The following is a 12512-nucleotide window of genomic DNA, read 5'->3' on the forward strand; positions in this document are numbered from 1 at the left end:
ATGGATGGATGGATGGACAGATCGGTGGATGGATGGACAGATTGATGAATTATTTGACAAACAGATGGATGAAAAGATTCATGAATAGATAAATGGCAAGGTGCAGGGATTCATGAATATACAGAAAAATGGATGGATGGATGGATGGATGGAAGGCTGGAGAGATAGATGGATGGATGGATGGACAGATGGATGGATGAATGGATGGCTGGCTGGCTGGAGAGATAGATGGATGGATGGATGGAGAGATAGATGGATGGATGGACAGATGGATGGATGGAGAGATAGATGGATGGATGGACAGATGGATAGTTGGATATACAGGTGGATAGATGGATGGATGAATAGATGGATGATAGATCAGTGACATGCACGGATTTATTAATATACAGGTAGATGGATGGATGGATGAATGGATGGATGGATGAATGGATGAATGGATGAATGGATGAATGCATGGATGGATGGATAGTTGGATGTACAGGTGGATAGATGGATGGATGAATAGATGGATGATAGATCAGTGACATGCACGGATTTGTTAATATACAGGTAGATGGATGGATGGATGGATGGATGGATGGATGGATGGATGCATGGATGCATGGATGAATGGATGGATGGATGGATGGATGGATGGATGGATGGATGGATGGATGGATGGATGGATGGATGGATGGATGGATGGATGGATGGATGGATGGATGGATGGATGGATGGATGGATGGATGGATGGATGGATGGATGGATGGATGGATGGATACATTTATGAATGGATGGATATTTAACAGAAAAAAAGACAATTGATGAGTGAATCTAAAATTCTATATTTAAAAATCAAACATCAATGTTGCACATCCTCCGCATTGAACCTTCAGTTCTTAGTCCCTTGTCTGTATTGAAAATAGTTGATTCACGTCTTTACTGGTATAAATCTGTCCAAGAGTTGAACAATAACCATAAGAATGTTCCACATGTTGCAGTGAACGTCTCTTTGAAACCACGAGGTACAAACCCACTCAACAAGTCCCAGCAGTCACACAGACAACAGAGCAGATCTTCCTCTCCTCCTCCTTCTTCTGCCTCTCAAAGTGACAAGAAACAATGGAATGAAGGAGGGAGGGAAGAAAGAAAGAGGAAGGAGGGATGGTGAAATGGAGCCATGCTCGTGAGTGAAATCATGAGGAGATCTAAAGGAAGAAAAAGGGGGATGAGCGGAGCTTCACTTTAGGGAATAACCTGCAGGAGACAGAAGGAGATAGAGAAGAGAAATAAAGTTGGGTTGGATTCGTTGTTAGCATCACAGCTTTAGCTTAGCATGCACGACCATGACGGATGGAGGAGAGATGAGTGACACCACCATGACCTTTCAACTGTGATACGACCAGGAGGAGGAGGTCGTCGTGACAACCAGAAGATTTGTGTTTAAACTCTGACTTGTGTTTAAATATTAAACTCTGACTTGTGTTTAAATATATGAAACTCTGACTTGTGTTTAAATATATAAAACTCTGACTTGTGTTTAAATATATTAAACTCTCACTTGTGTTTAGTATGTTAAACTCTGACTTGTGTTTAAATATATTAAACTCTGACTTGTGTTTAAATATATGAAACTCTGACCTGTGTTTAAATATATTAAACTCTGACTTGTGTTTAAATATATTAAACTCTGACTTGTGTTTAAATATATTAAACTCTCACTTGTGTTTAGTATGTTAAACTCTGACTTGTGTTTAAATATATTAAACTCCGACTTGTGTTTAAATATATTGAACTCTGACTTGTGTTTAAATATATTAAACTCTCACTTGTGTTTAATATGTTAAACTCTGACTTGTGTTTAAATATATTAAACTCTGTCTTGTGTTTAAATATATTAAACTCTCACTTGTGTTTAATATGTTAAACTCTGACTTGTGTTTAAATATATTAAACTCTGACTTGTGTTTAAATATATTAAACTCTGACTTGTGTTTAAATATATTAAACTCTGACTTGTGTTTAAATATATTAAACTCTGACTTGTGTTTACATATGTAAAACTCTGACTTGTGTTTAAATATATTAAACTCTGAATTTTGTTTAATATGTTAAACTCTGACTTGTGTATAAAGATGTCCAACTTTGACTTGTGTTTAAAGATGTTAAACTATGACTTGTGACTAAATACCTTCCAACTCTGAATTGTGTTTAAAGATGTTAAACTCTGACTTGTGCTTAAATATATTAAACTCCGACTTGTGTTTAAATATGTCCAACTATGACTTGTGTTTAAAGATGTCCGACAATGACTTGTGTTTAAAGATGTCTAACTATGACTTGTGTTTAAATATGTTAAACTCTGATTTGTGTTTAAAGATGTTGAACTCTGATTTGTGTTTAAATATGTTAAACTCTGATTTGTGTTTAAATATGTTAAACTCTGATTTGTGTTTAAAGATGTCGAACTCTGACTTGTGTTTAACGGTGTAAAAATCTGACTTGTGTTTAAATATGTTAAACTCTGATTTGTGTTTAAATATGTTAAACTCTGATTTGTGTTTAAAGATGTCGAACTCTGACTTGTGTTTAAAGATGTTGAACTCTGACTTGTGTTTAACGGTGTAAAAATCTGACTTGTGTTTAAAGATGTCGAACTCTGACTTGTGTTTAACGGTGTAAAAATCTGACTTGTGTTTAAAGATGTCGAACTCTGACTTGTGTTTAACGGTGTAAAAATCTGACTTGTGTTTAAAGATGTCGAGCTCTGACTTGTGTTTAACGGCGTAAAAACCCTGACTTGTGTTCAAACAAGTGCAACAAGTAGCTGCTGCTCACACGTGATGACACTGAGGTGGATGAAGGTGCTTCTAACAGGTCTAATTGTTTATGTGTTGTGTCAGAGCTGCAGGCAGACGCTGCCCTGACACTACCCCCTCATTTAGTTCGTATCTGTGTGTGTGTGTGTGTGTGTGTGTGTGTGTGTGTGTGTGTGTGCATCATTAGTGTGTGCATCTCCTGGTTGTGTGTTCCTTGTGTGTGACTGTAATTGGTACCGTGTGCCCATCTTAAGTCAATTAAAAGGAAATAAGAAGGTTCTGACCGACCTGTGAACCGACTTCTTCAGCTGAGAGAACGCACACAAATACACACACACCCACTCATGCACACAAACAAACGCACACCGGTTGATAATGCTCCACAAATGGCGACCGACACTGTGCCCTGCAGTGTGAGAAACAACGTCTGCGAGTGTGTTTCTCTCTGTGTGTTTATAGAAAACATCTTTAAAAACTAACCCTGGAAGCTGCGTATAAATAAAGAGGCTGGAATTTGTGTTCCACAAGGTTCTCTGATTTCCTCTCAAGGTCCAAAAACTCTCGTTATTTATAGGTTTTTAACAGTCCACATGTGTAACACGACAATGTAAGTGATTGGATTTGACAAGACTATAAGTTAAGACGACATCTAAAGCGCAAATCAATTATTTTGTGTTTATATAAAATGTGACCAATATGGACTTTTCTATATAAATGATGGGAATTCCAAGAACCAGCACAAAAAAAAAAATCCATCATAAAGATAAATAACGTCCTTTTAGCATGAAATATAATGAACTTTATTTAAGTTTGAAAGTATAATTCTTGTGCTGGCTTGTCTTGAAAATGTGAAAAACTTCATTCAACTTTTGTTGAGACGGTTTATAATTCTTACAAAATGTTAATTGATCGATTTAATTCAGTATATTATACATTTTTATACCAATGGTTGGATTGTTTTAAGTCCAAAAACTCATCTGCTGTCCAGATAATAATAATAATAATAATAAAGTATTGTGTGTATTGTGATACTGTAGAGACAAGTATATATTTGTAGTATTGTCCGAGTACTTGACTCTGGTGTTGCAGAATATACAGACCACATGACTTTTGATGAAGTCATAACTGCTTCAAACCAAAATATGTCCAAACATCAACTTTAAAAGCTGCTGGACTCGACTGTATCTTCTAGTCCTCAGTAATCGCCGGGATCTCAATTTCCCTTAGTATAAGCCTCTTTTATTTCATTAAATTCATTGTATTATATATACAATATTCCATAAAACCACATATTTTTGTTTTTATCTTTTTCTTTATACACATTTTTGAATATTAAATAGAAATAAAACTTCAATCAATAAGATTCCACAAATGAGCGTTTATTTATTTTAATCAATATATATATATTTTTATATATGCCTACTTTAACATATAACTCTATCTATTTTATTTTATGAATTAATATATTGTTGGTTTATTTATTCAATGAATTCTGTTCTATCTGTTTTATGCACAATATTCCACAAAAGAAAACATGTTTTTACTTATTTTAAATTTATAAATTATATATCTTAATAAATGTATCTGGAATTAATATATAACGTACTGGATTTCACAACAAATAAATGACTTTAAAAAAAGAAAAAAAATGAACTACTAGCTAATAAAAATATCTGTTTTCAAAACAACAAGAACAACAAAAATAATCGTATATTTAAAATAAAAATGACAATAATAATAACTATGGTCGGTGCATGGAAATAATTCAAAAATGATTTTTGTTTCCATACTCTTTGTGACATGTTGTGTATTCATTTTCATAAACAGACTTGAGCTGCTTCGCTCGATGAAGTGTTTTTTCGGAGTTTTTTTTTTTTCTCGTCCGCAGGGTTTCATGTATTTTGCATGGCAGCGAAGTCACGGCAGTCGGTGCTGGCACCAGTGTGTGGGCAGCACCGTGGACCCCCGTCATCAGAGACACTTCACTCCACGACTCGCATATGTAACCGTCGGCACGTCAGGACTCATGAAGGTCCACGTGCTTTACTTTTTTTTTTTTTCCCTCTTCTATTCCCGCCCTTCCCTGCATGCCAGAGGACCCCGGGACATGGGCATGTTCCATCTGCCTGGCACACGGACGGACCCTCACGTGACGGCTCGCGCACACAATGCCTCCGACAGATGGATGAAAAGGTGGGCCACGTCATGTGTGAAGTGAACAGAGGGCAGTGGGGTGTTAGCAATTATGGTGAAACAGACTGCAAACAGAGGCGCGCTCGTGTCTGTGTGAGCAAGTGTGAATGTGTGAGAGTGTGTGTGTGTGTGTGTGTGTGTGTGCAACCAAAAAAAAAAAGAAAAAAAGGTGAACAGGAATAAACACAGGACAAGGGTTCACTCGGTGTCAGGGGGACACTTAGTGTGCTGGTGCCCTCAGAGAGTGTATGGAGGTGCATTAGTGCCACTCTTGAATGTTTTCATTCTTTATTGAGTTTATTGAATTATTATTAGTAGTAGTAGTAGTAGTAGTACATTTTTACACATAGAGATTCATATTCTTGTACGAATATTTAAAAAAACAAATGTTCTTAATTCAATATTGTTTCATTTGTAGCCTTTTGAGTTCAATATAAACAAGTAACAAGTTACTTGATCAAACTACTTGATGCACACGTATGTTTCTTTTTGTTTTTAGCAAAGAAATAGCCATGTTTATGAGGGAAAAAACATTAATATTGCAAATATATATATATTAAAAAATATTTTCAATTAGAAGAATTCTACATTTTAATCCAATATTTAATTTTCATATTTTTGGTATATATTTTTATTTACAAAGTATGAGAAATATATTTATATTAGTACTTTAATGAAGTTTGAATTATATACATTAAATATAATATATTTTATAAGAAGCAAAAAATACAAAAAATAATAAAAAAAATATTAAAATACAATATTTTAATGAAGTTTAATTATATATTCTTATTTTCAAGGTATAACAGATATATTTATATAGTATTTCATTGAAATTTGCATTATATACATATACAATAAAATATACATAGAAAACAATAAATAATTAAAAAAATGTAATATAAAATATAAAAATATAATATTTGAAATTTGAATTATATATATAAAACTTTTGATATAAAAATTAATGGTAAGAAAAATAATAAAAGCTCTGCTCAAAAACGATAAAATCTCAATAAAAAATGTTAAACTATTTATTCGGCCCTCATTTACTTCAATAAAAAACGACATTCTTGTTAAATAGATTTGAACCTCATGCTCAAAATGAATCATCATTTCATAAAATAAACGCACATGTGTGTTAAAACTACACAACAAATCACTGGTGAACAATGTTTTTTTTCCCTGCTTTTATACTTAAAGTCAACAACAAACGTGGAAAATATGTTCAATCAATTGACACCCAGAGGACTGAACATCCTTCCTCGACAACACACTGACACACACATGTGTGTGTCTGTGTGTGTGTGTGTGTGTGTGAAGTGGACCCGTGTGAGACGCAGCAGCATTTTTAGCAACTTCAGCATCCACCTCATCGTCTGCAGGAGCATTGACTCACTGTCCTGGATGCTAAAAGTGCATCAGCCTCCAGTGTGTGTTGACAGTTGCACTCATTGCAGAAAAGTAGGTCAAGTTTTTGAAGAACTAGCATTGAAGCTGTCAATGCCAGAGAGAGAAAGTCAGGGCCTGTGGTGTCAACATTGTCCATAATGGTGGAGACGGAAGCTGGACACGAGTTGGACGAAGGACTCAGATGATGTTCCATCAAAACTAGCAGATGCTACAGTTGTTCTGCATTCATTCATATGGACCTGAGATGTAAGTATGTGACTTGAAAATGAACAAGAAAACAGTTTCAAAGACGCACGACAATCCCTTCGTTTCCCACAATATCACTAAACTTTTAAGGCTGATTTTCGTACATATTTATTTTTAAGTAAATCAAATGACAATGACTGGGAACAAGAGTTGACTGATGACTGAGGACGAGAGGATACGTTTACTCGTTTTCAAGATGATGTTTCGACATATTTCGCTACATGGTAGCAGTCGTTAAATTGAGTTCTCAGGGACGACTGAGGACGAGAGGATACAGTCGACTCCAGCAGCTTTTAAGGCAGATGTTTGTACATATTTTGCTAAAGCAACAATCAATTGACGATGACTGAGAACAAGAGGATACGTTCACTCGTTTTCTAGATGATGTTTCGACATATTTCGCTTCATGATAGCGGCCGTTAAATTGAGATATTGGCGATGACTGAGGACGAGAGGATACAGTGGACTCCAGCAGCTTTTAAGGCTGATTTTGTACATATTTTTCTAAGGTAACAATCCAATGACGATTACTGAGAACGAGAGGAACCGTTCACTCGTTTTCAAGCTGATGTTTCGACATATTTCGCCACATGGTAGCAGTCGTTAAATTGCGAACCCGGCATTGACTGAGGACGAGAGGATACAGTCGACTCCAGCAGCTTTTATGGCTTATTTTTGTGCATATTTTTCTAAAGTAGATCAAATGACAATGACTGACAACGATAGGATACGTTCACTGGTTTTCAAAATTGACGTTTTTACATATTTCGCTACATGGTAGCAGTCGTTAAATTGAGATCCCGGCGATAACCGAGGACGGGAGGATACAGTCGACTCCAGCAGCTTTTAAGGCTGATGTTTGTACATATTTTGCCAAAGTAACAATCAAATGACGACTGAGAACGAGAGGATATGTTCACTTGTTTTCAAGATGATGTTTCGACATATTTTGCTACATGGTAGCAGTCGTTAAATTGAGATCCTGGCGATGACTGAGGACGAGAGGATACAATGGACTCCAGCAGCTTTTAAGGCTGATGTTTTTACATATTTTGCCAAAGTAACAATCAAATGACGACTGAGAACGAGAGGATATGTTCACTTGTTTTCAAGATGATGTTTCGACATATTTTGCTACATGGTAGCAGTCGTTAAATTGAGATCCTGGCGATGACTGAGGACGAGAGGATACAGTGGACTCCAGCAGCTTTTAAAGCTAATGTTTGGACATATTTTGCTAAAGCAACAATCAAATGATGATGACTGAGAACGAGAGGATACGTTAACTCGTTTTTAAGCTGATGTTTCGACATATTTCGCTAAATGGTAGCGGTCTTAAAATTGAGATCCTGTCGACGACTGAGGACGAGAGGATACAGTCGTCTCCAGCAGCTTTTAAGGCTGATGTTTGTACATATTTTGCTAAAGCAACAATCAAATGACGATGACTGAGAACGAGAGGATACGTTCACTCGTTTTAAAGCTGATGTTTCGACATATTTCGCTCTGTGATGACTGAGGATGAGAGGATACGGTCGACTCCAGCAGCTTTTAAAGCTGATGTTTGGACATATTTTAGTTTCAAACCAAATGAAAGCATTTACGACTTCGTCAAGAGTCATGTGGTCAAGTACTCGACAATACTACAAATATATATCCTTGTAACTACAGTGTCACAATATACACAATACGTAAAAAAAACGTATTGTCCCAGTGGGTGAAAACAGAAAAATGATGTGTGAAATGTTTAAATACAAATCAACTTGCAGATTGTGAAGGAAAAATCATAAGACGAAAAACTGCCACAAAAACATAACTTTTAAGTAGTTTTGTCTTTAGTACAGATCAGAAAAAAAACCAGAGAAACCCCTTAAACAAATATTTTTCCGTCGGCCGCTGCAGGTACTTGTCGTGTCGGCCGGAGTCCTTTGTGACGGTGAAAGAATGTGCGAGTGGCTGTAAGTATGTTTTTGTGTCCACTGGAGCGAGGACTTCACAACCTTGATCTTTTGCACTGAAACCAGCGAACCTCATTGTACACAAACACACACATATTCATCAAGATTGTGTTTGATCTTTCGGCCACATCACACATGTGCCCTTCCAATCAATGGCCGCTGCCCCCGAGCTTCTTTTTCAAATAAGTAAGGGACCGTCACACACACACACACATGTGGACCGGAATGTTTTTCATTCTATGCGACTTTATTTAACATTGTGTGTTATTGTGCGTGTGCCTACGTGCAAGTGCTCATGGGAAAAAAGCGAAGGGGAGCCAAATTGACTATAAAGTTCATGAGCATTTGTAACGTCGATCTGGCAATGAGGTTAAAAAAAAAAAAAAAGGTCTCGTAACACTTCATAACTCTAACTTAAATGAAACAACTACAACTCTTTAGCCATTAATGTCACACACACACACACGCACGGACGCACACAAACGGAGGATATTTAAGAGGTTAATAGGTTCAGATCCGTTTGTAGAAAATCTACCCGGTGACACTCGCCTTTAAATCATGTTGTAATAGTTTGTGCCACATGTGTGTAGATGTAACAGAGGTTTTTAAAGTAAAATACCAGTGTGAACACGTGTGTGTTTGTGATTTACAATGAGTTTTATTATTGTCTATATTATTGTTGTCACTGTTATTTGACTTTCAAACAATAAACTAATGTGTGGATCATAAAGATTGTGTTAGATTTATACCCATATGTGTGTCCTGTATGTGTGTGTGTGTCATTAAAAGTGTGTAACTGTTGCTGCCGACAGCTGTGTCAAACAAGTGTCGGAGGCGTCGACGTGTGTTTTGTTAATAAGGCGTCCAAGTCTGATTTGAAGACAATGACGATGCCTGAGCTTGACCCGGACCCCCGATGGGCTGAAGACCCCATTTTCACCTTTCAACAGTTTGTCAGATGGATGACAGGACGATGACTGAGGACAAGAGGATACAGCAGCTTTTGAAGCTAAAGTTTGGACATATTTTGCTAAAGTAAACATCAAATGACGATGACTGAGAACGAGAGGATACCTTCACTCATTTTCAAGCTGACGTTTCAAAATATTTCGGCACATGGTAGAAGTCGTTAAATTGAGATCCGGTGATGACTGAGGACGAGAGGATACAGTCAACTGCAGCAGCTTTTAAGGCTGATTTTTGTACATATTTTGCTAAAGAAACAATCAAATGACGACTGAGAATGAGAGGATACGTTCACTCGTTTTTTAAGCTGATGTTTCGACATATTTTGCTACATGGTAGCAGTCATTAAATTGAGATCCCGGCAGTGACTGAGGACGAGAGGCTACAGTGCACTCCAGCAGCTTCTAAGGCTGATGTTGGGCCATATTTTGCCAACGTAACAATCAAATGACAATGACTGAGGACGAGAGGATACGTTCACTCGTTTTCAAGCTGATGCTTCGACATATTTCGCTACATGGTAGCAGTCGATAAATAGAGATCCCGGCGAAGACTGAGGATGAGAGGATACAGTCGACTCCAGCAGCTTTTAAAACTGATGTTTTGACATATTTTGCTAAAGAAACAAACAAAGAACGATGACACAAACAAATGTGTGGATCATTAAAATTGTGTTAGATTTACACCCATATGTGTGTTTTGTATGTGTGTGTGTGTCATTAAAAGTGTGTAACTGTTGCTGCCGACAGCTGTGTCTTTCATAACTGCTCGAACAAGTGTCGGAGGCGTCGACGTGTGTTTTGTTAATAAGGCGTCCAAGTCTGATTTGAAGACAATGAGCTTGACCCGGACCCCTGATGGGCCGAAGACCCCCTTTTCACCTTTCAACAGTTCGTCAGATGGTTGACAGGACGTTATTAGATGCAACCTAAGTTAGTATTTTAGTTTTCAAGGGCGGTTTTCTGTCCCGCTTATGCCCCCTTTCCCTTGACCTGCTCTGTTTGCCCCCTCCCTAAAACCTTCACTAAGATGGTCAGATAATAGAAAATTGAACTTTTTGAATTGTCATGGCATGGTTCTTAGAATTTCACCAAATAGGACGTTGTTTTATTTTCATGGGGGTCTTTTGACCCCTTTACATCTAACAAAAGATGCTGAAAATGTTTTTTATTTGGTTTGTCATGAATGGTATGAATGTTATGAGGGTCCAATGCCACCGATACGCCCCCTTACATTACACAAAATAAATGGAAATTTCATAAATTGGTATGTAAAATATATGGTTTAAATTTCACCAAATTAGATGTAATTCAATTTTTCATGGGGGACTTATCCCCCTCTTACATTTCACAAAATACTTTTTAACTTAGTATGGTGAACATTCATTGAAACTTGCCAAATAGCAAATTTTCATGGGGGTCTGAGCCCCCTAGCTCCCCCTTTCCTGTGACCTGATCAATTTGGTTAGCCGCTTAAACCTTTAGGTCGGTATCACATGATCACATTCAAGACACTTTGACTTCATTAAACTGGACGTTATTTAATTTAATTCTTATGGGGTCCCAAGCCACCCTTACTTTTAACAATATACATTATGGAGATGTTATTGAGTTCTTAATAAATATGGTATAACTGTAATCAAAATTGGACATTTATTTTAATTCAACTAATTATGAGGGTCTTCTGCCCCCCTTTCTGCCCCTAACATTAAAAAAGGTTGGATTTCTGGTGATCTTCCATGCTTAGTATGATGTACATATGTTTTGACTTTCATCAAGACTGGACATCAAAAAATGGACACTAAAACCATAACTTCTGCCCCCTATTCCCCCTTTCCTGTGACCTGATCCAGTAGGTCCGTATCTACACGATACAATTCAAGACAATTTACCTTCCTTAAATGTTGACTTATTTTAATGTTCATGACATGGTTAATACTTGGTAAGGTATCTTGTATGTACAGTTTAATAACATTTTCACAGGGGTCTTGTGCCCCCTTACGTTGGACAAAAGACATTGGAATTCCAGCCATTTTTCGTTTTAACTTTCATTAAAACTGGACACATTTTTATTTTCATGGGTGTCTTCTGCCCCCCTTACGTTAAACAAAAATAATTTCTGGAACATATGTTATACATATGGTATAAATGTAATCACAATTGGACATGTTTAAAATTTTCATGGGGTTCTTCTGCTCCCCTTACATTAAGCAAAATACGTTGACATTCTGCTAATCTACCTACTTGGTATGTCAAAATAATTGAACTTTTTATCAAAATTGGACATCAAAATTGACACTAAAACCTCGACTGAGATATCAGTGATAGATAAAATTGGACATTTTTGAATTTTTCAATGGGGGTCTTCTGCCCCTATGTTGACATTCTGCTAATCTTCCTACTTGGTTATGATCTTAACTTTTATCAAAATTTGCCATCAGAAAGTGACACTCAAACCTATACTAAAACATCAGTGATCTACAGACATTTTAACTTTTAAAATTGGACATATTTGAAATGTCATGGGGGTCTTCCGCCCCCCGTTTTCCCCCCTTGACCCGATGGCGTCGCCCTCCATTCCAAAACCTTCACCTCAACAGTCGATCGTTCATATCCGCTGCAAACCTTCCACTTCTTTCATAAAGTCGTAATCTAAGATATTCCCTTTTTTTTTTCCCCGTGTCTTTCATCTGGTCCTGCTCTCGGTTTTACTCTCCGTCCTCCTCCTCCTCTTCTCCTCGCTCTCCTCCCTCCGGGGTCCCCTGGTGGGGTGTTGTTTGTGAAGCATTATAATTTATAACGGAGAAGAATGGATTTAATTTCAGTGTGCGGGGGCTCGCCAGCAGGGCGCCAGCGTGCAATCAGGGGAATCAGCAGCTCGAACAGAGCCTTGGCGTGCACACCACACACACACACACACACACACACACACACAC

General features: G+C 37.2%; 1 protein-coding gene across 2 annotated transcripts in view; it reads right to left on the minus strand.

The window, feature by feature from the left end:
• The window catches only part of bcas3 (BCAS3 microtubule associated cell migration factor), a 339719-nt gene that overhangs the window by 170324 nt on the left and 156883 nt on the right, over nt 1-12512 (minus strand). The window contains exon 23 of one of the 2 annotated variants that reach the window (XM_087795200.1): nt 733-1239. The exons of the other annotated variant lie outside the window; for it this stretch is intronic. Within the exon in view, the coding sequence (XP_087651326.1) occupies nt 1223-1239 (17 nt within the window). The 3' untranslated portion in view covers nt 733-1222. Of the gene's footprint in view, nt 1-732; nt 1240-12512 lie in introns of those variants that run through there. 2 annotated transcript variants of the gene reach the window in all.

This window comes from Callionymus lyra, chromosome 7 (assembly GCF_982586985.1).
Source record: "Callionymus lyra chromosome 7, fCalLyr1.hap1.1, whole genome shotgun sequence".
NCBI classification, from domain to species: domain Eukaryota; kingdom Metazoa; phylum Chordata; class Actinopteri; order Syngnathiformes; family Callionymidae; genus Callionymus; species Callionymus lyra.